Genomic DNA, 25,165 nt, shown 5'->3' with positions numbered 1-25,165 from the left:
CTTTGCAGCAAGACAGCAGAACCCTGTACATTTTTTGAGAAATAAGGACTTTGTTGTTACAGCTTCAAACTCCCTAAGTATCTTATGAGTCAGTCGTTTAACTGCTTGTGTTTTATTATTATTATTATTATTATTATTACTACTACTACTACTGCTGCTATTCAGAGAAGATCATCAAGGGAAAAGAGCTCTTGTATTTCAGTTGTCATCCATGAGCAGTTATGCCTTTTGCCAAGGCTTTTAGAGGGGAAAGACTTCCGTGATTTTTGTGCCCTTTAGTAAAGGTAGCAAATGTTAAAATAGATTGTCACAAGTGACTGGCCAGTTGCACCATCTTATGTCATATCTGTTTGCTTCTTCCCCTTTACCTTTAGGGAATATTTGTTCATTTGCAAAATGCTCCTCTGTTTTGTACTTTTTTAATACTACAAGATAGATACAGCTCCAGATCCATATTTTTACTCGTGCAATTTTTTGTTAGGGATTTGTGAGTTTATTCTATAGAATAAACACATCAACAAATAATAGCTATAGATTAATACTGCAGGCATATAGGATCGTAGGATCATAGGAAGTTACTAGGCTAATGTCTCTAGGGTCCTTACAAGCCTAGCCAAGTTCTACCCTTAATTCCAAGGTCAGCACCTAATGCCTGTGTCCAAGAGGGCAATAGTGGAACCCCCGGTGTGAATTTACAGTTACCCATCCAATCATCTAGACTGAGTTTGAAGATGGCCAATGAGGTGCTCTGTTTGACATGAAGTGGGAGTCTGTTACAAAGGTGTGGTAACCTCTGGAAGACAAATCTGGTCCTCCAGCAGGTTATATTATTGTCACATACCAGGTTAAGGTCTTTAGGGTGAGTAATCCTTGCACCGATTATCTTGCGGATAGGGTCAGAGATTGCCTTATATGCAAAGCGGAGATTGCCTCTGAGTAGTGTGTATGAAGCAGAATAAAGTGACAGTGATTTCAAACAATCCATAGAGGACAGATGCTGAATACCTTGAATTTTCCATGGGGAGCATTTGTGATTTCTGGAATTGCTGCAGGTGCTTGGAAAGGTACATACCAAAAGGGGCATTGTACTTAATTATTGGTCTGATGAGGGAAGAGTACAGGAAGGTTATAATTTATTTTTTTCTGGAGGCAATGCCCTTACTTATGAGATGAGCAGTGTAGAATGGCCTTCTTACCACTGTGGAGACATGGCGATCAAAGGTAAGATTGCTGTCAACCTGTGTGCTGAACTCTCTCACCACTGAGTGCGTAGTTGGGGTGGTGTTACTGATGTGGTTGTTAGCAGGAACATTGCTGTTACCGAAAGGGATGATACTTTTTTTTTTGCATTGAGTTTAAGGCCATGACTTTGGCACCAATCATTTGTGTAAGACCCTCTTGTAGGATGTTGACATCATTTGGAGATTCTATGACAGCTCCCAGTTTGCAGTCATCAGTAAACTTTGAAAGCCACAGACCATTAGTTTTTGCTTGTACTTCAGAGAAATATATTCCAAATAGTAGAAGGCCCAGGACTGATCCCTGTGGAAAACACTGGTTACAGGTCTGCTGTTGGAGATGGATTCCTCTTTTTTGACTATATGCGTTCTATCAGTGAGCCAGTTAGTGACCCATCTAAAGATATAAGGGTTCATAACCTAGCTGGGTGAGTTTGTCAATGATGCCTGAGTGGGGGATAGTGTCAGAAGCCATGACTAAGTCTAGGTAGGCTATATGCACAGATTTCTCATCATCCAGTGCCTTGGTGACTGTCTCGAAGAAGTCCACCAGTTTTAAAAGGCATGATCTCCCTTTGACAAATCCAAACTGAGTAGGGTCAAATGTTTGGAGATTACCTTTATCTTTGTTGATAAGGTCCATGGTGATTCACTCCATGGCCTTACAGATAAGGCTTGTCAGGCTTAATAGGTCTATAGTTCCCAGGGTCAGTGGAATCACCACCTTTGTGCAAGGGAATAACAGTGGCCATTTTCCATTCAGTTGGGACAAAGCCTGTGCTTAGACTATGATTGAAAAGAGTACCCAATGGTGTTGCTAATTCTTGTTGGAGCCCCTGTAGGATGCAGCCTGGGATGCTATCACGTTCCATAGATGCTGTGTTTTTGGCTCTTTAGAGATACAAGGTAGGGGACAAGGTGATAGGGATGTCATGGGGTACGTGTAGTGGGGACAGGGGAGTGAAGTTTTCACACAATCTGTCAGCCAACAGATTAGCTATGTCCATATGCTCAGTATATATGGTATCATTAACTACAAGTTCGTCACAAATCTGGGCCTTTCCTTTTAGGTTACGGATATAACTAAAGAACACCTTATGGTTGTCCTTAGTTGAGAAAGCTAGTTTGGATTTGTAGTTTGTTTTAGAGGACTTCACAAAAAGTCTTATTTATCTGTTTAAGCTGAGGGGGCAGTATTTCTAATTTAGGGCTCACTCCTCCTTACTCTTGGACAGCAAGTTCTTCCCCTTATTATAAAGCCTGTTAATGGTAGTTGTCCACAAGGCAGGTTTTCTGTTGAGGAGTTTGTTTTAGTCCTATCAGGTACAGCCGAGTCAATGCAGTTATACAGGTGTTTGAATAAAGCATTGGTGTAGAACTCTGCATAGTTGCCAGTTCCATCTGGGGGAGGGGGTGCAGTGAAGCTATTTATACCATCCAGTAAGAGGCTATAATCTGCTTTGCAGAAGGTTTTTAGTTTAGTTGCTGCTGGGGGGGGGGGTCAGGTGTGATAGTTCGAGTGAGACTGATTTGTTGTCAGATCTCACCAGGGAAGATTTCACAGTGGTCCCACATATTGCTAAGCACCAGACCCAGGATGTTGGCACTCCTTGTGGGGGTGTCAACCAGCTGGTCCAGGTCATTGGAATTAACAAAGTCAAGGAACTTGTGCAAGTGAGTTTGAGCAGAAATAATTTACTCAGTCAATGGATAGGTAGTTAAAGTCACCAAAAAACATGGTGTTCGGATGTATTTTGATAGACTTAAGTAGATCTAAATAAGTAGAGTGGGTGTCCTGATTCATGGAAGGGGTCCTGTACCTGGCAATGATTTGAATAGGTGTCCTACCAACAGTTAATTGCACCTGAAGTACCTCCAGGGAATCATACTATTTAACCAATCAGGAGGTTTATTTATCTTTAATGAATATTGACACACCACCTCCTTTAGTTTTCATGCTTTCAATTTGTGGTCTGAATGTTTGGAAGGAGGTGTAACCCAGTATGGCTGGGGTGCTCTCCACAGCCTTGAATCGGGTCTCTCTAACTGTACAAATGTCTGTGATTCCAAAGTGAGGACTGCTTCCAGTGAGTGCAGTTTCATGTTAAAACTCCTAGTGTTTAGCAGCATAAGTCTGACATTTTTTTAGAATGAGTTTTTACGTCAGGAATTTTTTCCTTGAGACACTGCCTAAAAAAGCACTATGGGGATGGTAAGAGCCTTAGCCAGTAGCTGAAATCCTAGCTGTGACAGATGAAGACCATGTCTGGCAAAGCATCGAGCTCTGTTGATGATGTCATCCCAGGCTGACAGATATTGTATCCCCTTAGAATGACACCAGAAACTAAGCCGGTTATTGAAATCAGTCATTTTCTCTTTGTAGTGAGGCTTCATGCTAGACGAAGGTAAAATGCTGCTTAAGGCTAGGGACATTCCTACCCTGAGACACATAATCCAAGAGCTCAGTCGTGCCTCTTTTCATGTAGTCCAGAGAGGTATGTCTGAACTCATTCACACCAACATGGACTATGACAGCATCATAACAGTACCTGTTGTTGTGAGACTTGAGTGCATGAGTGATATGGCAGATCCTAGCACCTGACAGACTGTGACCTTTTCCTTATCGAGCCTAGTGAGAGGGACATCTGTGTGTCTCACGATGGAATCACCTACGACTAATATGTTTGGTTTTGTGTTTTGCCTTAAGGGCTTGACAGGTGAGACAGTGGTGCATGAGCTATTATGCGTATTGTGTTCTGCAGAGGAAGTACTATGTGTAGCATGCTTGTGTTTGGGCGGTCACTGTTGTTTAGGTATGTTTCTGGTGAGGACCTCCGCATATGTTGGTATGTTTGATATATTTTTGGGTGGAGTAGGAGGTGGTGTGTGCATGCTGACAACCTGGTCATTGTGATATGTACTGACTGGTGTGTGAGAGAGCATGGATTCAAAGTTCTTAATATAGTTGCATCTCTCACATGTTGAATTTGTGTTGACTAGGTGTAGAAGGTTGTCGGTGAACATGAGGCATTTGCCACACTGCCTCGGGATGCCCATGTCGACCAAACTTGCTGGATAAACTGTGGCATATTGTCTGTCCATAGTGTTAGGTAAATTTATACGTTTAGGTAAAGAGATCACACTTAGGAATGGCTAGCGGGTGAGAGGTGTGTTGGCACCTATACGGCTAGGTTTAGTGTTCCACCTGACAGTAGAGCAGGGCCGCAAAAAACCTCTGGAGGATCACAAGCAAAGTGCTCAAGGAAAATTTAACAAGCAAAACGTTTGCATCTATAACCACCAACTGTAATCACCACTAAGCATCAGTGCACGATGGTGCACTATGCTCAAACAAACGCAAATACAGGGCTTAGGTAAAACAAGAAATAACGCTTTTAACTCAAACTGGCCAATAAGGATGCTCTCTCTGAGCTCTAGTCTAATCACCCCTGATTAGATGGAACCCAGATAGCACTCTCCTCCCACAATGGTGCAGAAGGGCCCTCACCAACAAGGATGGTTTGAATTTAATGCTCAGAAGTTACAGAACTGACCCAGAAACAGCAAACCTGGACCTGGGCTATGCTACAGCTGAACTAGTACAGTATACAGTAAAATGTGGCAAAAAACAGTTCAGACAATTCAAACAAAGAGTAGGAATGCAAATACAAATTTAAAGTGCAATATAAGAACAAAAACAGCTACATATAGTTAGTTGGAAGCAACAGGTACCTCAGATCTTTCACTATGTCAGTGAAGAGCTGGTTTTAATTCTCAAGTGATAACAAACAGTCTAAATTCAGCAATATGAATCTGGACTATGCTGTAAAATGCAGACGTACTAGAAATTCAAAGTGCATAAAATCACAGTCACAACAGCAAAAAGCAGTTTAAATAAAGTAGCAATTCTCCAGCAATTCCCAGCTTAGAAGGGTGTAGGCCATGCTGTCCCACCACAAGAGTCTATACCACAAACCCTCCTAATGTAAAGCAACTAGTTTTGGAGCCCAAGTGCTTTAGTCAGAACAAAGACACTTTGGAATAACAGACACAATAGACCTTCAACCAGCAATTTCCAGCTTAGAAGGATGTAGGCTATCCTCTCCTGCCACAAGAGTTTAGACCACAGATGTTCATAATGTAAAGGGAACTGGTTTGGAACCCAAGTGCTTAAACCAGATTAAAGACACATGGAATAACAGGCACAATAAGCCTTCAACCAGCTATCCTGTCCTGCCACAGGAGTTCAGACCACAAAACTTCCTAATGTAAATGATTTGTGACATTGTCATATAACCTATGCAGAGACAGAATGGTTAGCTAGCTGCTAGTACTGGTGGTGTAGAAGGATGAAGTCCTGACTACAACGCAGGTGACCCAAATTCAGTTAGCAGCTTGGGTGCTTGATGATGCCCGTTCTGAGAAAGGTGAGGCAGAGCTGGCTGCATACTACATAGGCCCCAGCAGAGGAGAGGTTGGGATGCAGTTACATGTCCTGGGGGCAGGCATTAGGCTCACCAAGTCAGTGATGAGTGGTAGCGTTCATAATAGGTGTAGGGTGTAGCATGTACCTGTGTGTGTAGTAGGTATTGTGATACTCTGTATTCATGCTGCTCACCTATCTCTGGGAGTAAGCCATAACATATGTCTATATTTCTGAGAAGTCGGCAAGGGCCTAAAGCACTCTCTTGGCTGCCTGAATGATGCACCCCCCCAGCTCTCACCCTGATACTAGATTAAATTGTTGAGTAAAGGGGATGAATGAATGTGTGTGTGTGTGTGTGTGTGTGTGTGTGTGTGTGTGTGTGTGTGTGTGTGTGTGTGTGTGTGTGTGTGTGTGTGTGTGTCTGTGTGTGTGTATACAAGACTTGCTGGTCTTCAGGCACTGGGACAAAAAAATAAGTAAAAAAATTACTGATAGCTAGTTGAGAGACCCTAGTGCCTTGAGAAAGGAAATACGAGGAGACATGAGAAGGGGCATTTGGAAAAAAAAATTATGTTCATCATTCCCACAGCCTCAGTGGTATTTTGGGTTATCTGCCAAAGTAATCCAGCACTGAACAAAAGCCCAGACTCCCCCTCCCTCTTTCTTTCTGTCACAGCTGATTAACTGAGCATATTCTGAGAGGGAAGCCTTCAGCTCGTCACAGGAAGTGAGCGTTCAGTCTTTTTCTGCTTTCCAGTGAAGAAAGTCCTCTGACCTTTCAAAAAGGATACACTACAGTTTTTCCAGCTTACTGCTCAGATAAGCCTCATTTAGGGACCCCTTCCCTTCATTTTATTATTAGATGTATTATTCTCTTTCTATGTTTGTTTACTTAAAAATATATTTATTTTAGTATTTTATTTCTGTTGAAATTTACAGTATTTCCTTTGGAAATTTCTGCTTTTAGCAGTATTTATATGGCTTCTGTCTTTGATAAATGCTTGTTTTTGTGTTTTTGAGGAAACTTACAGTATTTCTATCAGAAGTGGTGTGGATATGTGTGCTGTTAGACACTGTGGGCTGTCTTGGATGGACTTGTCTGTTTTGCATCAGATTGATTTTAAAGCTCTGTAGGTGCTGAGTCTAACAGTTTTTCAAGTATCATTGAATTTTTCTCATGTGTAGTCTGCATAGTGGTATCATAAGGATCAGTGATGCCATGAGGCATAGAATTTTGAGGAACTCTGTTGCTGAGACTGTGTCTAAAAGACAGAATTACAAGAACATGCTCTGATAAGTCAAAAGTTTGTCTTCTGGCAGGAGACCCATCCTTTTTACTGTGTTTATCCCAGGGGATTATCCTCTTTGATGGCATATTGGAAAGTGGTGGACTCTAGAAGCATTCTAGAGGCAGCAAACTGGTCCTCTGTTCATACCTTCACAAAGCACTAAGAATTGGATTCCTTTTCAAGGTCCAGAGCAGGCTTTGCAAGGAACCTTCTCCAGGGGCTCCTGAATCCTTAGTCTTCCTCCTCCCAGGTAGGCTAAGCTTTGGGAATGTCGCTAAAAGCTACTGAGGCAGTGAGAATGATGAACAGAGAAGAGATGTACAAGTCCTGCTTACCTATAACAGTAGATGTTCAAATTCCTCACTGCCTCAGTCCCCCAGATTGTGCATAGTTGGGGCTGGTTTCACCCTCTTTGATTGGTTGCTATTGGATTTGTTTTTATGTGGTATTGTGATTGGCTACAATTTACTCGTTCTAGTTAATCCTAGCTTCAGGTACTTTCCTCTCCTTCTTTGTGGATGCAAAAAAAACTTGAATACTCACATGCTATGACAAGCTGAAGGCTTTCTTCTCAGAATATACTCAACCAATCAGTTGTCACAGAAAGAGAGAGGGAGGAGAGTCTGTGCTTTTGAAAGTTGGCCAGTACTGAGTTACCTTGGCAGATAACCCAAACTACCCCTGATTCAGTGGGAATTTCAAACATCTACTGTTTCGGGTAAGTAGGACTTATGCAACTGCACTTTTCTCAGCAAAATCAAACATTTTAAAACGTTGTAGAATTTGAGTCATTGCGCAAAATTATGAGTCTCTTACCACCACTGTATTTGTTCTCTGCTATTTCTGTACTAATTTCTGATGTGACACTGAGTACTTGAATGGTGATTGCAAGGCACTAGCTGGCTGAAGAACAGGTAGGAGCTTTAGTAACAGAGAAGAAGGTATTAACAAAAGGAGAACAGCAGCTGCTAAGAAATGGTTACGGTACACTTTTAAGATCAGTACAATTGGAAATGTCAATATGTTCAGTTTCTCAGAAAATTAAAAGTACCCTATTTTTTATTCACAATGTTATTTTCATATGCAGCAGAGTTAATTCAGTCCTTATTTTCATATTTCTCATTTTAAAATTAGGAAGAAGAAAAATTACATGAACAGATTACAGAAAAAAGAAGAGCAACATTTATTAAGCAATTGAAGCTAGGAAAGGTAGGTATTGATATACCAGGTATTTTTTATCTTATTACAATGGAAATAATACAGAGAGTTATTACTAAAGGTTTTTATGCTTGTGCAGGTTGCCATGTGATTGCAAGATTTCATCATTTATGGCTCTGTAGCAATCAACAACCTTACAGAAAGCTATCACATAGAAACTTCTTTTTTAAATTCATCTTATTTGATTTATTTATAAATAGTTGTCACTTAGGCTTAATTTGTGCCTACCTCTTGTAAAAAAAATAAACAAATAAAAAATAATGTATTGCACACACACACACGCACGCGCATATGTATATTAGGGAGTTCTGCACTTTGTCAGAGTGAGAGCCATCAGTATGTAGTTTATTGCAAAAATTACACTGATGGTGTATCCTGTTTGAAGTTCACAGAATAAGTGAAAGGGAATATAGGCATCTTTCCTTTTGCTTGCATTACTGCTGAATGATGCTGACAGTGTTTTGCTGAGATCAGGTGACAGGGTAAGAGATATTGTCTTTTTCTCCACTGCACAATCTAGTATCAGTGTGGATGGATAGATGTGTGTGTCTTAGTGTCTTATGTATATACACAGTCATACATATATGTGCATACACACACACGTGTGTGTGTGTGTGTGTGTGTGTGTGTGTGTATATATATATGTATATATATATATATATATATATATATATATATATATATATATATATATATATATATATATATATATATATATATATATATATATCTATACACATACAGACACACACACACATATTATGTATATATAAATATATAAATCTGGACAAAGCCCACAAAATGAGAGTGACAACGGCCTAGAAATAGGGACATATTTTAAATATTGCTCTTATAAACTTAAAAAGTTGCTAGAGTAGCAGGGTTTATTTTAACATAAATTTTCCAAAGGATTTGAAGTCTGAAATTTGAATGTATGTCATTATTTAATTACTTCAATCCTCATCCTGTGATTTGACAGAAAACCGTACATTTTATGCGGAACAGACCAAAAATATGAGCCAAAAATCTGGATATTCTATGAAAATCTGGACAGTTGAGAGGTGACACACATGCATACATAATACATACATACTCTGAGGCCATGCAGCATTACGGAAAATGTCAGATTCCCTTACCCCACTGTCATCCAATTTCAGCAAAATATTGTCAGCACCATTCATCAGCAATGTAAGTAGAAGGAACCATCCCTCACTTCCCCTTAAGTTGCACTGTGAACTTGAAGTTTAATGCACCATTAATGTATTTTTTCTGTGTGTGTGTGTGTGTGTGTGTGTGTGTGTGTGTGTGTGTGTGTGTGTGTATATATATATATATATATATATATATATATATATATATGAAAGTAAAACACAACTCATAAGTGGTGCACGTACCTACTACTGTGCAAGGATTCAAAGTGCAACACCACCAATAAAAAGATGTATCCAGCACTAGTATAAATATCCTAAAGTCCGTTGTAATGCAGCATAATGCAAAGAGAGTCCATTCCCATGATAATCTAAAAATGATGTTATCAAACAAAAATCTGCATGAAAAAATATAGCCAAAAACTTCCTTTTTAACTTCCCAATAAATGTAAGCAGTCTTCAGGGTACTTGCTGTTTTCAAACATTTAATTCAGCATTAACTAATGTATCCAGAAGCTTCCTTTTAAACTTCCCAGTTTTAATCTCACCAGTGCACAAAATACATTAAAATGACATCCTTATACCAAATGGTTGCATTTAGGACAGCAGGCATCAGACAAACTTCCAAAGAGCATTATTAGTGCTGCTGAAGAGAAAAACAAAACAGCAGACCAGTTTCATCTCACTGGTCTTTACATTTATTGGAAGTTTAAAATAAAGCTTCTGGATACATTATTCTATGCTGAAAACAGTAAGATCTGAAGTAGTTTACTTCATTTGTTTCTGTGTGTGAGTGTGATGAGTGGATGTTCTCAGAAAGAAAGAAAATAACATTTTCTCTTAAAAATGTTTTTCTTCTGACAGTGTGGCTGACAAGCCTATTTTCAAAAGATGCACTGAGTGTGGCCATAAATTATCCCCTGCAGATGGCCACACTCTATGTGTTATGTGCTTGGGGGTGGCCCATCTGAGTGTAGACTGCACTATATGTGTGGAGTTCAACCCTTGCGCTATTAAAGATAGGAAGGCCAACTTGGCCCTGAAAGGCCTTCTTCCCCTTTCAGAGACTGTTGCCTCGTTTCTGGCTTTGGTCACAGCAGCTGCTGTGGCCGCCTCTCCTCCTACTCTTCCCCTGGCTTCTCCTCCCTCCCTCCGAGGCTGGGACTCAAACTACTGTACAAAAGCCTGTGGAAGTGGAGCAGAAAATGGGCAGAGAGAAAGAGAGAGAGTCGAAGGCGAGGGAAAAACGAAAGAAGTCTCTGGACCTCCCTTCACCTGTAAAAACTTTATGGATCCATGACTCCCCTCGGCTCCGATCTCCGAGGTTCTCTCTGGGACAGGAGGAGACACACTCAGCCTCTAGGGCTTCTGTGCCCCGAACCGCAAGGTCAGAGTCTGTGGCCTTGTCGAGGTCCACCCAGTCTTTGTCTGAGGTCGATATGGATAAAATGATGAGGAGGTTCATGTGTACTCAAATCCAGATTGGGGGTCTTGCCAGCCCCCTCTCCCTCAGGAGGGAGAGCTCGCTTCCTTTTTTCCAGCAGATATCTCCTTCTCTGATTCGTCCATCGGGTTCGGACTATTTGGATCTGAGGATGGCTTTAGTCAGGGATTCGGCACCGATGGTACCTGCTTCCTCAGCCAGCTCAGATCTGAGCTGCTGTCGCAGCCAAAGCTTGGGTGTAGGATCCGAGGGAGTGGAACTTTTTTTATCGGCTCCACCTTTGTCGGGCCAAGTTCCCTCCCTCTGAGCTCCGTCCACTTCGGTCCCAGCTCCGATTCTCTCATCGGACCAGGGGATACCTGCCTCCTTATTAGTTTCCCAGGAGTTTTGCTCTCTTTCTGTGTTTGACGTGGTAGAAGGGTTCTCTCTGCTGGATCGAGACCCCTGATTACCCCCTCGGACTCCACCCAGAAACCCACGGCTCTTGCTACTGTCCCCATTATTTTGCCATTGGGACAGCCCGTGCTCGAGGAGCCCCAGACTTTTCCCCCTGAGGAACCAGTGGCTTGCGAGTTCCCCCAGGAGAGCCCCACCGGAGAGGTGCCTCGAAAGCATACATGCAAGAGAAGTCACTTGGACTCCCCCGAGTCCCTCACCAAGGATACGGACTTGGATGATGGAGAAGATTCCCCTAAGTCACCTCCAGAGGGTGTTTGGAGACATCATGGAAATCCTGCACCAGCGGGGAGTTTGGTCTGCCCCCAAACCTTCTTCTGATGAGTCCGTGTTCCTGGAAGCTTTTGGCAGTGGCCCGTCTACTTCCTGGGTGTCCCCTCCCGCAGATCCTTTGGTGGATCTGGTCACTTCACAGGCATGGAAGGAGTCTGACACCATGGAACCAATTCCAAACAGACCTGACAAAATCTTAAATTCCCCCACAGACAGACCAGCATGGAACAAGGGCTCCCCCGTAGACGCTATGGAGGTAGCAGCAGCCACAAAGAAGGAACTTGCGCAGGAGAGTTCCTCAGTTAATCCTCCTGACCGAGAGTCACGGATGATGGACCACCTAGGGAAGCAGGTTTATGCTTCCGCTACCTTTTCAATTAGGGTGCTGAACTACCTGGCCCATGTCACCACACTCCAATGTGGCCTGGTAAAGGAGCTGGAGGAGTCTCCCCCTAAGTCCATGTCACAGGAGGACAGGGCTTCATTCTCCGCAAGGATGGCCACTTTAAAAGCAGTCTCCAACACGTCCATATGATGATTTCACATGCTACGGAAGGAGCGGCTAGGGCAGCTGGGTACGGCGTGTCCATGAGGTGCAACGCCTGGCTCAGATTATGTAAATTTTTGGAACCCATCAAGGCGTCCTTTGTCAATGCCCCTTATAATGGCTTTACTCTCCTTGGTAAGACCATCAAAGAGACATTAGTCCAGAGTGAGGAGGACAGGAAGACACTGTCTGCCATCGAGATCCGCTTCTCAAACCCTCAAAGGTCCCAGAACCAGAGAAGGCAAAAGAAGATGTGGTTCCGGAAGTCACAGTATTCCAGGAACACTCAGGGCTCTTCCTCCCGCAGAGGGGGACAGAATGGATGCCAGCCCAGAGGCAGAGGGTGTCCGAGGAATTTTGGGTCTCAAGAACCTTTCTCAGACAGACCCGGGCAGCAACCCCAAGGGGTGGCCCGACTGCTCTACTCTGGAGGCAGTCGGGGGACGATTGTCCTTGCACCTAGCGGTATGGGAGTCCATAACATCAGACCGCTGGGTGCTTCAGATCATATCCAGGGGATACTCTCTCCCCTTTGTGGGTCCCCCCCAAATCTCCCAGACACCTCCCGGATATACCACCCATGCAAAAGGTGACAGCAGCGCAAGAAATTTCCAAGCTGCTAGAAAAACGAGCCATTGAAACCATCCCCCCAAATCAGTCTGGATCGGGCTTCTACTCCAGGTTCTTTTTGATGCCAAAGAAAATGGGGGACTTAAGGCCCATTCTGGACCTTTCTACTGTGAACCTGTCAATTGTCAAAGAGAAGTTCCGGATGGTCACATTAGAGTCCATCATGCCGTACCTGCAAGAGAGCGACTGGATGTGCTAGTTAGACCTCCAGGATGCTTGCTATCACATAAAAATGCACAGAAGCTCCAGGAGGTTCCTCTGCTTCTGGCTAGGAGTCAATCATTACCAGTTTCGAGCCCTGCCCTTTGGTCTCACCATAGCCCCCAGGGTGTTTACCAAAATGATGGTGATGGTAGCGGCTCACCTGAGGCTTCAGGGGATTTAGGTCTATCCGTACCTGGGCGATTGGCTCCTCACTGCTCCCACCAGGTGTCTACTCTCTCAAACCAGGGATTATTTCCTGACTCTTGCCCTGCGTTTGGGTATCATAATCATCGCATCCAAGTCACTCCTAGATCCTGTACAGGTGATAGACTACATTGTTGCCAGGATAGATACTCTTCAGTGCAAAATCTTTTTGTCCCCAGAGAGAGTACAAAACTGGAGGATGCATGTCACCCTGATCTGCCACTCTCATCTCCCTACGGCGGAATTGGTGTTGAGGGCCTTAGGCTCGATGGCAGCGACCATAACTCTTCCCCCGTGTGCTCTGTTACACATGAGAATTTTGCAGTGGACTCTAGCTGTACAGTGGTCCTTGTTGCAACTGCCATTGGCATATCCAATTCAACTCAGTCGAGTCTGTCGGTCATCCCTCATATGGTGGATGTGTTCTCTGGACATTTTGGAGGGACGACCCTTTGTTCCAGCCCTGGCCCAAGCCACAGTGACCACGGACGCCTCCCTATTCGGTTGGGGGGGCATTGTTCGGGCAGGACAGTCCAAGGCCTGTGGTCCCCTGTAGAGACTAGCTTGCACATAAATGTCCTAGAGATGAGGGCGGTCCTTGTAGCGTTGCAGGCCCTTCATGCCTTTCTTCCTCTGGGAACGATTGCAATTCAGTCAGACAACATGTTAGTGGTCTGGTATATCAACAAACAGGGAGGGACCAGATCTTACCCCCTTTGTCATGAGGCCATGAGAGTGTGGGAATGGGCGATCTCCACTGGTCGCTTTCTCATCACAATGCACATTCCGGGATGGTCCAACATCCTACTGATAGGCTAAGTCAGACCATTCTGATGCCTTACGAGTGGTCTCTGAATCTTTTACTAGCGGAACTGATCTTTCGCGAGTGGGGTCAACCTTGCTGCGATCTCTTCGCATCTCCTTCCAACACCAAGTGCAGCGAGTTTTTCACTCTGAACCCCCTGCCGGGGGAGTCCCCGAGAGATGCTGTAGTTCATGCTTGTCCTCCCGGTCATTTGTATGCTTACCCGCCAGTACCTCTTATTCCAAGGTTTCTACAGAAAGCTCGTCGACTGGGGAGCAAAGTGATCCTCATTGCCCCGTTTTGGCCTCGCCCAGTATGGTTTCCCTTCCTTTGGTCTCACCTTCTGGCTCCGCCTTGGAACCTGGATCCCATTCAGGATCTAATTTCACACCCCTCGGGGGTGCCTCATCTGAATCTAGGCAGTTTGAAGCTCACAGCTTGGCTGCTCCAGTTCCCGTGATTGCTAGGACTCCTGGACTATTCTCCTCAGTTAGATCTATTTTGGTGGCTGCTCATAAGTCTTCGACCAGGAAGATTTATCGCAGCAAGTAGAAACATTTTTCCTCTTGGGCCTCTCAAATGAGTTTAGACCCTTTTATGGCTCCTATTTCCGCCATTCTTGATTTTCTAGCTGATATTTTTCAACTCGGAGCTAGTTCTTCTACTGTCAAGGTTCAGTTGGCTGCCATCTGTCATTTTCATGTGGGAGAGAATTCTGCCTCTTTAGCCTCTTCCAGACTGTGTAAAGCCTTTATTAAAGGCACCTTTTTGTTACGCTCCCCAATCAAAGATCCTGTTCCCCCATGGGACCTTACTATGGTTCTTCAAGCTTTGGTCACTCTGCCTTTCAAGCCTGCTGCAACAGCAGGTCTGAAATATTTATCTTGGAAAACGGCTTTTCTGGTGGCTATTACTTCAGCCAAAAGGGTTTCAGAATTACAGGCCTTATCCATCAAAGTTCCTTATATGATCTTTCACAAAGATAGGGTTTCCTTTCGAACCAATCCATCCTTACTTCCTAAGGTGGCATCATCAGTCAATATCAATCAGACCATCAATTTGCCTGTGTGTTTTTTTTCCTAATTTTTCTAACAAGATGGAATACAAACTCCACCTGTTGAATGTTCTTAGACAGGTACGATTCTATTTACACAGGACTAAAAATTGCCGTAAATCTGATCAATTGTATCTTTGTAAAACCCTTTTTGGGGGAAACCTATCTTCAAGGTCACTATTGCTAGATGGATTTCTTCATGCATCCTTCAGGTCTATAAGGGCAGAGGCATATCTCCTCCAGGTCAGGTGAAAGCTCATTCCACTAGGTCCATGGCTACGTCTGCAGCCTTTTGGTCTAGAGTGTCTTTGAATGATATTTGTTCTGCAGCTACTTGGTCCTCATCTTATACATTTATTTCTCATTACAAATTGGATTTGACTTTCAGAAGGAGAGCATCCTTTGGTTCCACGGTGCTCCAGATTATCCTTCCATGAGGGCCTCCCAGGAGTTTTAGTAGGTTGAAGAGCAAATGAAGTAAACCACTTCAGATAAAGAAGTTATGTACTCACCATAACATTCCATCTGAGTAGTTCTACTTCATTTGTCTTCAACCGTCCCTCCCTCCTTCCCCAGGGCCTTGGCATATGAACAGCCTTCGGGCTGCAGTTATAGGTCACAAGTATTTTTTCAGGTCAGGTTATCAGTATAAGGTTCAGCAAACTCGATCTGGGGTTGGAAGGTAGTGGAGGTGTATTATGGGTGAGGGGAGGAGCTTGGAGCCGATGCTAGTAAAGTTGCTGGCTCGGATCTGATATGGATCCATATTCCCACAGGTTGAAGACAAATTAAGTAGAACTACTCAGATGGAACGTTATGGTGAGTACTTAACTACTTTTTCTCTGAAGACTGTTTGAAGCTTCTGGATATATTATTTTATGCTGAAAACAGTAAGTACTCTGAAGACTGTTTACATTTATTGGGAAGTTTAAAAGGAAGTTTTCGGCTACATTTTTTTCATGCTGATTTTCTGTTTGATAACATCATTTTTAGATTATTTATCATGGGAATAGAATCTCTTTGCATTATGCTGAATTACAATGGACTTTAGAGATATTTGTACTAGTGCTAGATACATCTTTTTGTTGGTGCGTGTGTGTGTGTGTATGTATGTATGTATATATATATATATATATATATATGTGTGTGTGTGTGTATGGGTACATCCTAGTTAGTTGAAGTGCATCAGTTTCAAATGCATTCTGTTCGAAGTATAGTTATCGACCAGAATGCATTCTGAAAGGAATAAACATCAGTTTGGTATTTGTTAGGGATTGGTGAATATCGGAGGTAAGGGAGTTTTCCCTCTTCTCCAGTACTGTGCAATCTTAGAGTTGGTTTATGTCAGTTCATGGAAGTATAAGGGATGTTGTCCCTCAAAAGGGGGTGCAGAGATCTTGCCCTCCTGCAAAAAAAAATGTTATTGTAGTGTTTGTTTAACATTTCGATTAGTCCATTTTTCAAACAGTTTTGCCCAGTGAAAATGACTTTGGAGTAGTTGTCTTTTGGTGATTCAACATGTACTTGTACGTGTGTTCATATATACGCTCGTGTGTGTATGTATGTATGTGCTCTCTGTTTTAATGTTTAAAAGAAGGTTTAATGATGTAGATGGAACACTACATAGTAATTTTGTTGCTGTCATTGCTTATATTAAAAAATGGAGATCATACTGAGGTTTTCAGATAAAATCCCATCCAGTACACTCATTGTTCAACAGTTGCATATATCAGTCACTACTAGTGTTGCCACCTTTCGTTGTGGCCACACCCCTCGCATCATGAGTAACCCCGCCCACCGCACCCCACCCCTTTCCCACCCATATCCCACCCATTTTGTGACATCACTATGACATCTCATGGCAGGGAACGCCCTCTTTTTCCATTCCTGCTGCCCATTTTCGGCTGATTTACTCTGCTTTTCTGTAAAAAAGCATAGTAAATCAGCCGATTTACAAACTCCAATAGTCTGTTTTCTTTTTGAAACAGAATACCAGAGTTTGTACAGTGTTTTCCGGACTACCGGAGAATCAGTTTGATTTCCAGATAGTCCGGAAAAAAACAGAGAGGTGGCAACCCTAGTCACTACATATTAAACATGTTGTTCTTTGTATGTATGTATGTATATGTATATATATATATATATATATATATATATATATATATATATATATATATATATATATATAAAACATAGTAAGTATATTGGATTTTTCAAATAGTCTATAACCTGATATGCTTATTGTTTAATGTACAGCCTGAAAACTCAAGTATGTGTATGTGTATATATCTATCAGTGTGTGTAAAAGTATGCATCATCAAAATGTAAATGTTGGTCCTGTAAATTGGTATAGTGGGAAGTGGGGTTTGTTTTGCACAGCAGTGATGTGATCTCAGAGTTGGTATATATTATTATGGCTGTGGGGGGGGGGGGGATTTGCCTCCTGTGAAAAATATGTTCTTAAGTTTCCTGTTGTAGTTCATTGTTTTGGATGTTTTGTCTTCTGGGATTGAAAAAGAGAGATGGTGACAGTTGATGTGACAGTCTAACCCCATGTAGAAAAATGGGAAAAATGAGGTTGATGATAATGAGTCTACCTGGAGCAGATGGGCTCCATCCTTGATTCATCTAGCACAACTCTCTATTTGTCTCCTCATTGTGTTAATGTGATCTCATAATTCTTTCCCTCTCGTCTTTCATTGGCTACTGTCATTAAGTACAAAGTTATATTTTTCTGAAGTTACTCTCTCTTATGCTATTAAATGTATTTGCCCTCCCACTGTATTTCATAAAGCCAGAATACCAAGTGCTCATCCCAGATCTAATCCAGGTTGTTCTTATAAAATTAATCACTCTTCCCTTAGACTCCTAAAGCTCACATTACTCCCTCTTTCATGTCTAACTAACTGCTTAGTGCACACTGCAACTGTTAGGTTATTAACCCCCTTTTCCATCCATATTTAATATCTGCAACTTCTGGTCCAAGACCACCAACCACTGGAGAGCACACATTCCACCTGTCAATAGTCATCTCAGGAGTAGTGCTTCTGTTTTGTTCCTGGTGAGAGAAGGAGCATATGAATATTATTTTCTTGGGACTGGTGATTAACAGACTCTGATAACTGGTTCATAGGAACCAGCATGGAATTTGCATTACTGTTTTGCTCCTGGCGAGAGAGGAGGCAAAGAGATACTAAATCCCAGATATGTGAAGCTGTGCTGAGACCAGCAGTAGTGGTAGCCAGGTAGTGGCCAATTAGGTGAATCCACACTATTCATCATTCTTGCCAAAGCTGATTCTTTCTTTTCAGTAAGTACTGCTTGATTAGCTACTGTCTAACCTAATTTAGCTACTGTCTAACCTAACTTCAAAGTATCTTACCTAAATACTTAATTCATAAATTGCCAATGTAGTTTCCCTAAAGTGATTGGCCGCACCCTGTGTAGAAGTAGTCCCCCCTGAGTTGACATTTTTCCCTGTAAAAGCACCCTTGAAATTTTGCCAATATGTACAGACAGGGAGTTAATTTGCACAGTAAAAAGGACATTGGCAAGAGTGGCAAACCAGATACTCTTTTGAGTTTACTTGATATTCTCAAAACAACTGTCAGTAAAAAAAGAGCCTGTTGCCATGTATATGAACTTTTCCCACTGTGTCAGTTGCCAGTTTGGTGGATATGGGCATCCTGAGGCAATGTAAAAAATGCCTCATATTCACTGACAATCAACTAATTGTCAAGCTGATATGGTATGTGAGAAATGTGTGTTTACACAATTTCACTGGAGGTAAAGCTGTCACATAAAAACACTTTTAATGGCAGTCAAGTTGTTAGTAGTACACACACTGCTTCCAGACAAAGTTATACTGAGGCACTTGAGTGTAACCATCCTAAACCATAAAGACCTAGACAAAGCACATATAAATGTCCTTAGCAGCCTCATATGCACTCTTTCAAATCAGCGCATACAGTCATATCTCATACAGTCTCTATTTCTAAGCCCATAAGGCAAGGCACCACACTAGCCAACCTTCTAATCATTGGAGACTACATTGTGAGACACATTGATGTCCCACTCACCACACTGAGTAAGGCGAAAGTCACAGTCATTTGCTTATCAGGGGCCAGGATCCACCATATTACACACACACACACACACACACACACACACACACACACACACACACACACACACACACACACACTGATCATTAGACCACAAGTACCAGTATGATTCAGTCATACTCCCATTTAGGTGTAAACAACTTGAGACATGTCTTCCTAGACAATATAAAGAGAGGGAGACATCATAGAGCTCTGTGTATGTTGCAAAGGCTGCTGTGAGTCTAGCATTGAGCAGCATTCTACCTTCTCCAAGGAAAATTGGCTTAGTTTCTGGTGTCATTCTAAGAGGGCGCAATATTTGTCAGCATGGAAGGAGATGGTTAGCAGACTGTGCTGCTTTTACATATATGGTCTGCATCTCTCCCCTCTAGGTTTTGAATATTGGTTAAACATGGGTCCTACCCGTAATGCCTTCTTTTAGAAAAGCCAACCTTACAACCCTTTTCTTCTAACATATCAAATAAAAATGAAGAAAATCTGAAAGTGTTACTGCTCAATTCTGAGAGTGTAAGTAAGAATCTCCACTCCCTATATACTCCCCTCACCCTAGCGAATGCTTATGTCTGTGCAGTCACTGTGACATGGTTTAAAATTGCAGACAGCACCCCAGCAGTGCAAGGCTATAATACCTTTGTCACTTTTAGACCAGCTGCTACACAAGCAAGAACTAAAGGTGGAGGTGTCCGTGTCTCAATTTACATCAAAAATAAATATACCCAAGGACTTCCAAAATGGCTGCATACTGATCAGCAGCTTAATTTCAGCTCTCCCAGTGTGACAAAAGAAACTGAGAAATAAGAGCTAGTAATTATGTCAGCTTGAGTAAAATTCAGTTTCTGGATAAGAAGTACATTGCCTGATTACCAGCAAAGAAAATATGTAGATAACCTGAAAGAAAATTAACTAGAAAATATGAAGAGAAAATACTGACTTGGGAAGAATCCTGCAGATGTTCAGCAAAAGGCAGTTTAATCTCCAACTTTGGTATAAGAGTTGGCTTCCAGTAATATAGAGGAAAAAATTAATCAGATGTCCTTGGAGCTGATTAAAATAAATGACACTGAAGTAGTACATCATGTCAAATAGCAAAAGGCTGGAAAAAATAGAAGCTTTAACTAGCTATTTAGGTACTGATAAAACTTCAAAAAAATCAGAGCTTGAAATGAAGAAAAGGCTAGCTGTGTATGGAACTTGTCAAGAGGAGCTGTTTCAAGAAGATGGCTGCACATTGATCAAGAGTTTACCTTAAGATCTCCCAGTGTTAAAACAGAAACCAAGAAACAACAGACAGTGATATTGTCAGCTCGAGTAAAATTCAGTTACTGGCTAGTAAGTACACTGCCTTAATGCCTGCAAAGAAAAAAACACTAAGGGATCCTGAAAGAAAATCGGCTACAAAAGGTGAAGAGAAAACACTGACAGAAGAATCCTTCAGCTATTCAGCAAAAATCAGTACAAACTTCAGCTTTTGTGGAATACTTGGCTTCCAGCAATCTAGAGGAAAAGGCAGGCTGATAGTAGGGCAATAAAATGCAGAACAACTGGTTTCTTTAGGTCTAAATGTTAATTATTTTTGAAAGTATGCAAGTAGTTTTCACACCGGGGAGGAATAAAGGTAAAACAAGAACAGACACCAATTTATTTATTTTTTTATTTTTATTTTACATTTAACTGGGACAGTCCGACTGGACCAGGTCCATTTACAGCAGAGGCCCAGAGAGAAAAGCTCCACTTATATTAACAGAAATACTAGAATTTAATACATAGTAGTAAAAAACTGATACTAACACATTATAACAGCAACAGTCCAGCTAAAAAGACAGAAATATAAAACAGGATAAACTCAGTTGAACAGCCTAAATACATTTAACATTCAGAGTCATGACATACATCATGTTAAAATGAAGTAACTATATTAAAGGGATAAACAACTGTAGCATTTACATTAGTCAAATAATAAGCCTTTCAACTTTCCACAGAGCTTAAGCAGTGTTTTAGGTTATGCATGGGCAAAGCCAGGTGCTTATCTTCTTCTTCTGGCTTTTCCCAGTTAGGGGTCACCACAGCTGATCACCTGTCCGCTCATGATTGGCAGTGGAGTTTTTTTTACGATGTTGAGTTGCCAGCCCAGCACCCAACCTTCCACAGAAGGCACACGCACGCACTCATGCCTAGGGCCTATTTAGAGTGTCCAATCCACCTACAGCATGTCTTTGGGATGTGGGAGGAAACCGGAGCACCCGGAGGAAACCCACGCTACCACAGGGAGGATATACAGACTCCGCACAGAAGGCACCCCAGCCGAGGATTGAACAGGAAAACCTCTTGCTGTGAGGCGACATCGCTAACCACTTGAGATGTGATTTTAAAGAGTTTTTGAAGTGTGAGGTGGTGGGGATAGAGGTTAGTACTAGAGGGAGTTTTTTCCAAATTTTAGCAACAGTGTGGGATAATAGCGCTTTTCCAGCAGTGTTATTAGCCTTAGAGATGCATAGAAGTGATTTGTCACTAGAACGGAGTGTGCAATTTGTTGCATAGTAGATAAGTAATTGACTTAGTGATGAGGTTTTTGTCAGGATACTTCAGAATGTTATAGGCAGCAACCAGTTGGTGGTAATTTAGTAGTTGAGGAAATTCTAACCATTTTAAGTCTCTTAGAGCTAGACAGTGATGGGATCTGAAGGTGATGTTAGCATATTTGGCAATATTATTATAGCATGACTCTTTTATCAAGGTCAGGTTTTCTAATATATTTAAGAATTGGTGCTGCATACATTAGTGTGGACAAAAGGTGAGTTTGAGCTAGGGTGATCTGTGCTTGATCTGAGAGGATGTTTTTGTGTCTGTATAATGAGCCCATTTTTTGTGAACCTTTTTGATGGTTTGATAGATATGGACATCAAAGAGAAGGTTTTTGTCTATCTTAACACCGAGGAGTTTGGTATGGGCAGAAGGAGAAATGATAGTACCATTTTTGGAAGTAATAGAAAAGGAAAGAGGAGCAGACTTTGATTTGTTGGGGGTAAGTAAAAGCAATTTAATTTTATTAGGGTTAAGGATGAGTTGGATATTTGTGATCCAACTTTCCACAGAGTTAAAGGATTCCTGAGTCTGTTGTTGGAGAAAAAAGGAGAGGAGGCTAAGCAGATTAAAGTCGAATCATCTGCATACTGTATGAGTGTGGCATGCTGGGTGGAGGTAATGTAGATTGTTAGTGTAGTTAGAAGAGCGAAGTGGGCCCAGTACTGACCCTTGTGGTACACCTATGAAAGTTGAAAGTAGAGGAGATCGTGCCCCTTGCCATTGGACAGATTGTTGCCTATCAGCTAGATAGTTCCAGAAAAAGGCAACAGTAGAAGGGGCAAAGGATAGGGGTGCTAGAGATTCTAATAGTAGGGAGTGTGAGACCATATCAGATGCTTTGGATAGATCCAAAAATATAGCAGATGTATAGTTATAGTAATTTCTGTGTTGGTTTACTAGATTGATAAATGAGAGAAGAGCGGTAGTTGTACTGTGGTGTGCCCAGAACCCGTGTTGTATGTTGGAGAGGAGTTTGTGTGTTTTCAGGAAATACATGACTTGAGAGTGAATACACTTCTCTAGCAGCTTGGAGAGGGGAGACAAAATGGCTATAGGATGGTAATTAGAGAAATCATAGGAATTACCACTTTTATGAAGAGCGATAATGTAAGACACTTTCCACAATTGAGGGATGTAAGATTCTTTTATGGAGCGGTTTATGCGGATAGAAACGGGGTAGGATAATGATTCTGCAGCTAGTTTTAGGAAGTTGGCAGGTAGATTATCAGCTGCAAGGGTGGTAGGTTTTAATTTCAAAAGTAGTTTTTTAATATTGGAGGTGGGAACAGGTGAGAGAGTAAGGGGGGAATGTTATCTAGACACTTGGCTGGGATATATGAAGTGTTGTTTTTGGACAATTGGCTGGATAGTGCCATTATGGATTCTGCAAAAGTGGTGATTAAATTGAGAGGCTATGTCCATGTTGTCACTGGTGGAGTTGGGAGCTGGAGTAGTAGTTTTGTCTGGTTTAATTAAGGATTTGATAGCTTGCCAAAACTTTTGAGGATTTTTTGTGTTTTGTTTGTACAGTAAGAAAGTAGTTCTGTTTATCAAGTTTTGTTTGTATTTTGGCATGATTCCTAAGCTTAGGAATCATGCCAAAATACAAACTAAACTTGATAAACAGTGTCATTTGGCTTGGATGGTATTATTCCTCTTCTAGATTTTCCAGGCCTTATCTCTGGACTTTAATATGGCTTTTGTATCCCTACTTAGCCATGGTGCATAATTAGTCTTAACTCTAATTTTCCTGATAGGGGCAACTCTATTAAGGACATCGATGAAGGTGCTATTAAGAAAGTCACCTGCCTGGGCTAAACCAAGGGAAAGTACTGGCTCTCAGTTACATTGTTTTAGAATAGTGTTTAGATCCTGGGGGTTTAGGTTGCGGTCATTACAGATTTGTCTATAAGTTATAGGCTTAGGTATGTTTGTACATTTGCGTAGCAGGAATGTAGGGAGGTGGTCTCTAATACTATCTGGTAGACAGCATGTCTGGTAGTTTTGCTTAGGGCTATTGACCAGTGTCCAATCAAGGATGGATTCTTTTTGGGATTTTTTTGTCTACCCTAGTGGGTCCCTGAATAAGTTGAGAGAACCCATAGAGATTTATGTGGTTAGTGGGACTATTAGAACTGCAGGCCAACCAGTCAGTATTCAGAACGCCTTGTAGAATTGTTTCATGCGGGAGATTATCTGTAGTCCATTGTAGGATTTCCTCAATTATAGGAGAGTTATTTCCTGGAGGGATGTAACAGCAGAGAATTTTAATTTTTTTTGCTTTATTAATATACAGGACAGACGCAAGGGTTTCAGCATTATTAAATTTAGGTACAGGGGTATGAAGAGGTTTAAGGTTTCGCATGTTTTTAAAGAGAATTGCAACTCCACCTCCCTTTCTACCCACTCTTTCCAGTCTTAAGCTATTATAACCTGGAGGGAGGATTTCTTCATTTTGGGTAGTGGGTTTTAGCCATGTTTCTTTTATGGTCAGTATGTCAGGAGTGTAGTAGGTTAAGAATGCATGCAGGTCTGGTATTGTGTTAGATATACTCCTTATGTTGATATTAAGAATTAGTAGATTAGATATCTGTTTAGATTTGAGTATAGCTGTGAGCGGACCTGGATTTGGGTGTATATCTCCTGAAGAAGTCTTTTTGTGATAGATAAAATGTGTTTGATTATGTGAGTTAGTTCTGTGCTGAATTTAGATGTTTTTCTAGTACTACATTTTGGTAAGTAGGCCTTGTGTATATACATTATTGTGGTAACATTAAGTATTGTAGAGGAGATGAAAAAATTTGTGTGTGTTTTAGTAGATGTGGAAATATGTGTTGTGTGAAATGTAGTGTTGTCTAATGATTAGTATGTATAGATGGGATGTAGGCTGGTGTTGTGAGGAATAGTGAGAGAGATGTTAGTGTGATGTACATGCTGTCTGGGATTTATGTGGGTCTACTTTAATTAAACGAAAGCGGAATCTGGTGAATACGAATCCGTCGACACATAAACAGCGAAACGCGGAAATGTCAAAAGCACTAAATAGCAAAATCGGAAATGTCAAATTGTCATAGTTGGCCCGTCTGCGGTATAGCTCCGTAAGGTAAGTGTGCGATATTTACGGACCTTCGGGTTAGGGTGCTGGTTAAGGTAAGAGCATAGATAGGTAATGTATGTAAGGTTTAGTGTAGGGTTTTGTTAAGTGTATGTGTGTGGAATATTTACTTTGTGTGGGTATAGTTCTGTAGGGTAAGTGTGCGGTAGTTACGGACCTTAGGGTTAGGGAGGGGTTAAGTGTAGTGCATAGATAGTTGTGTATGTGGGGTTTAGTGTAGGGTTACAAGTGGGGTTTTGGTGCTTTAATTTAGGGTTAGTAGCAGGGTTTTGGTTAGTGTATGTATGTGTTTTTTGTTGTGTTTGCGTAGGTTGTATGTTACGGGCTGTGGGGTTGGCCAGCTATTGCGGTGTCGATGTTTAAATTTCACGGTTTTGAGTGTTCGACATTATCGTGTTTCGCTCTTT

At 41.7% G+C, this 25,165-nt stretch overlaps 1 protein-coding gene across 2 annotated transcripts in view; it reads left to right on the top strand.

Annotated features, from left to right (window-relative positions):
• USP30 (ubiquitin specific peptidase 30) overlaps nucleotides 1-25,165 on the top strand; it is an 811,144-nt gene that overhangs the window by 566,981 nt on the left and 218,998 nt on the right. For both annotated transcript variants that reach the window (XM_044068521.1, XM_044068522.1), the window contains exon 10: nucleotides 8,088-8,162. In XM_044068521.1, the coding sequence (XP_043924456.1) occupies nucleotides 8,088-8,162 (75 nt within the window). The remainder of the gene's footprint in view (nucleotides 1-8,087; nucleotides 8,163-25,165) is intronic.

Source organism: Protopterus annectens, chromosome 4.part0 (assembly GCF_019279795.1).
Source record: "Protopterus annectens isolate FY-2018-M chromosome 4.part0, PAN1.0, whole genome shotgun sequence".
Taxonomy (NCBI): Eukaryota; Metazoa; Chordata; order Ceratodontiformes; family Protopteridae; genus Protopterus; species Protopterus annectens.
The sequence above is the reverse complement of the archived record's forward strand: the minus strand, read 5'-3'. Positions and strand labels throughout refer to the sequence as shown.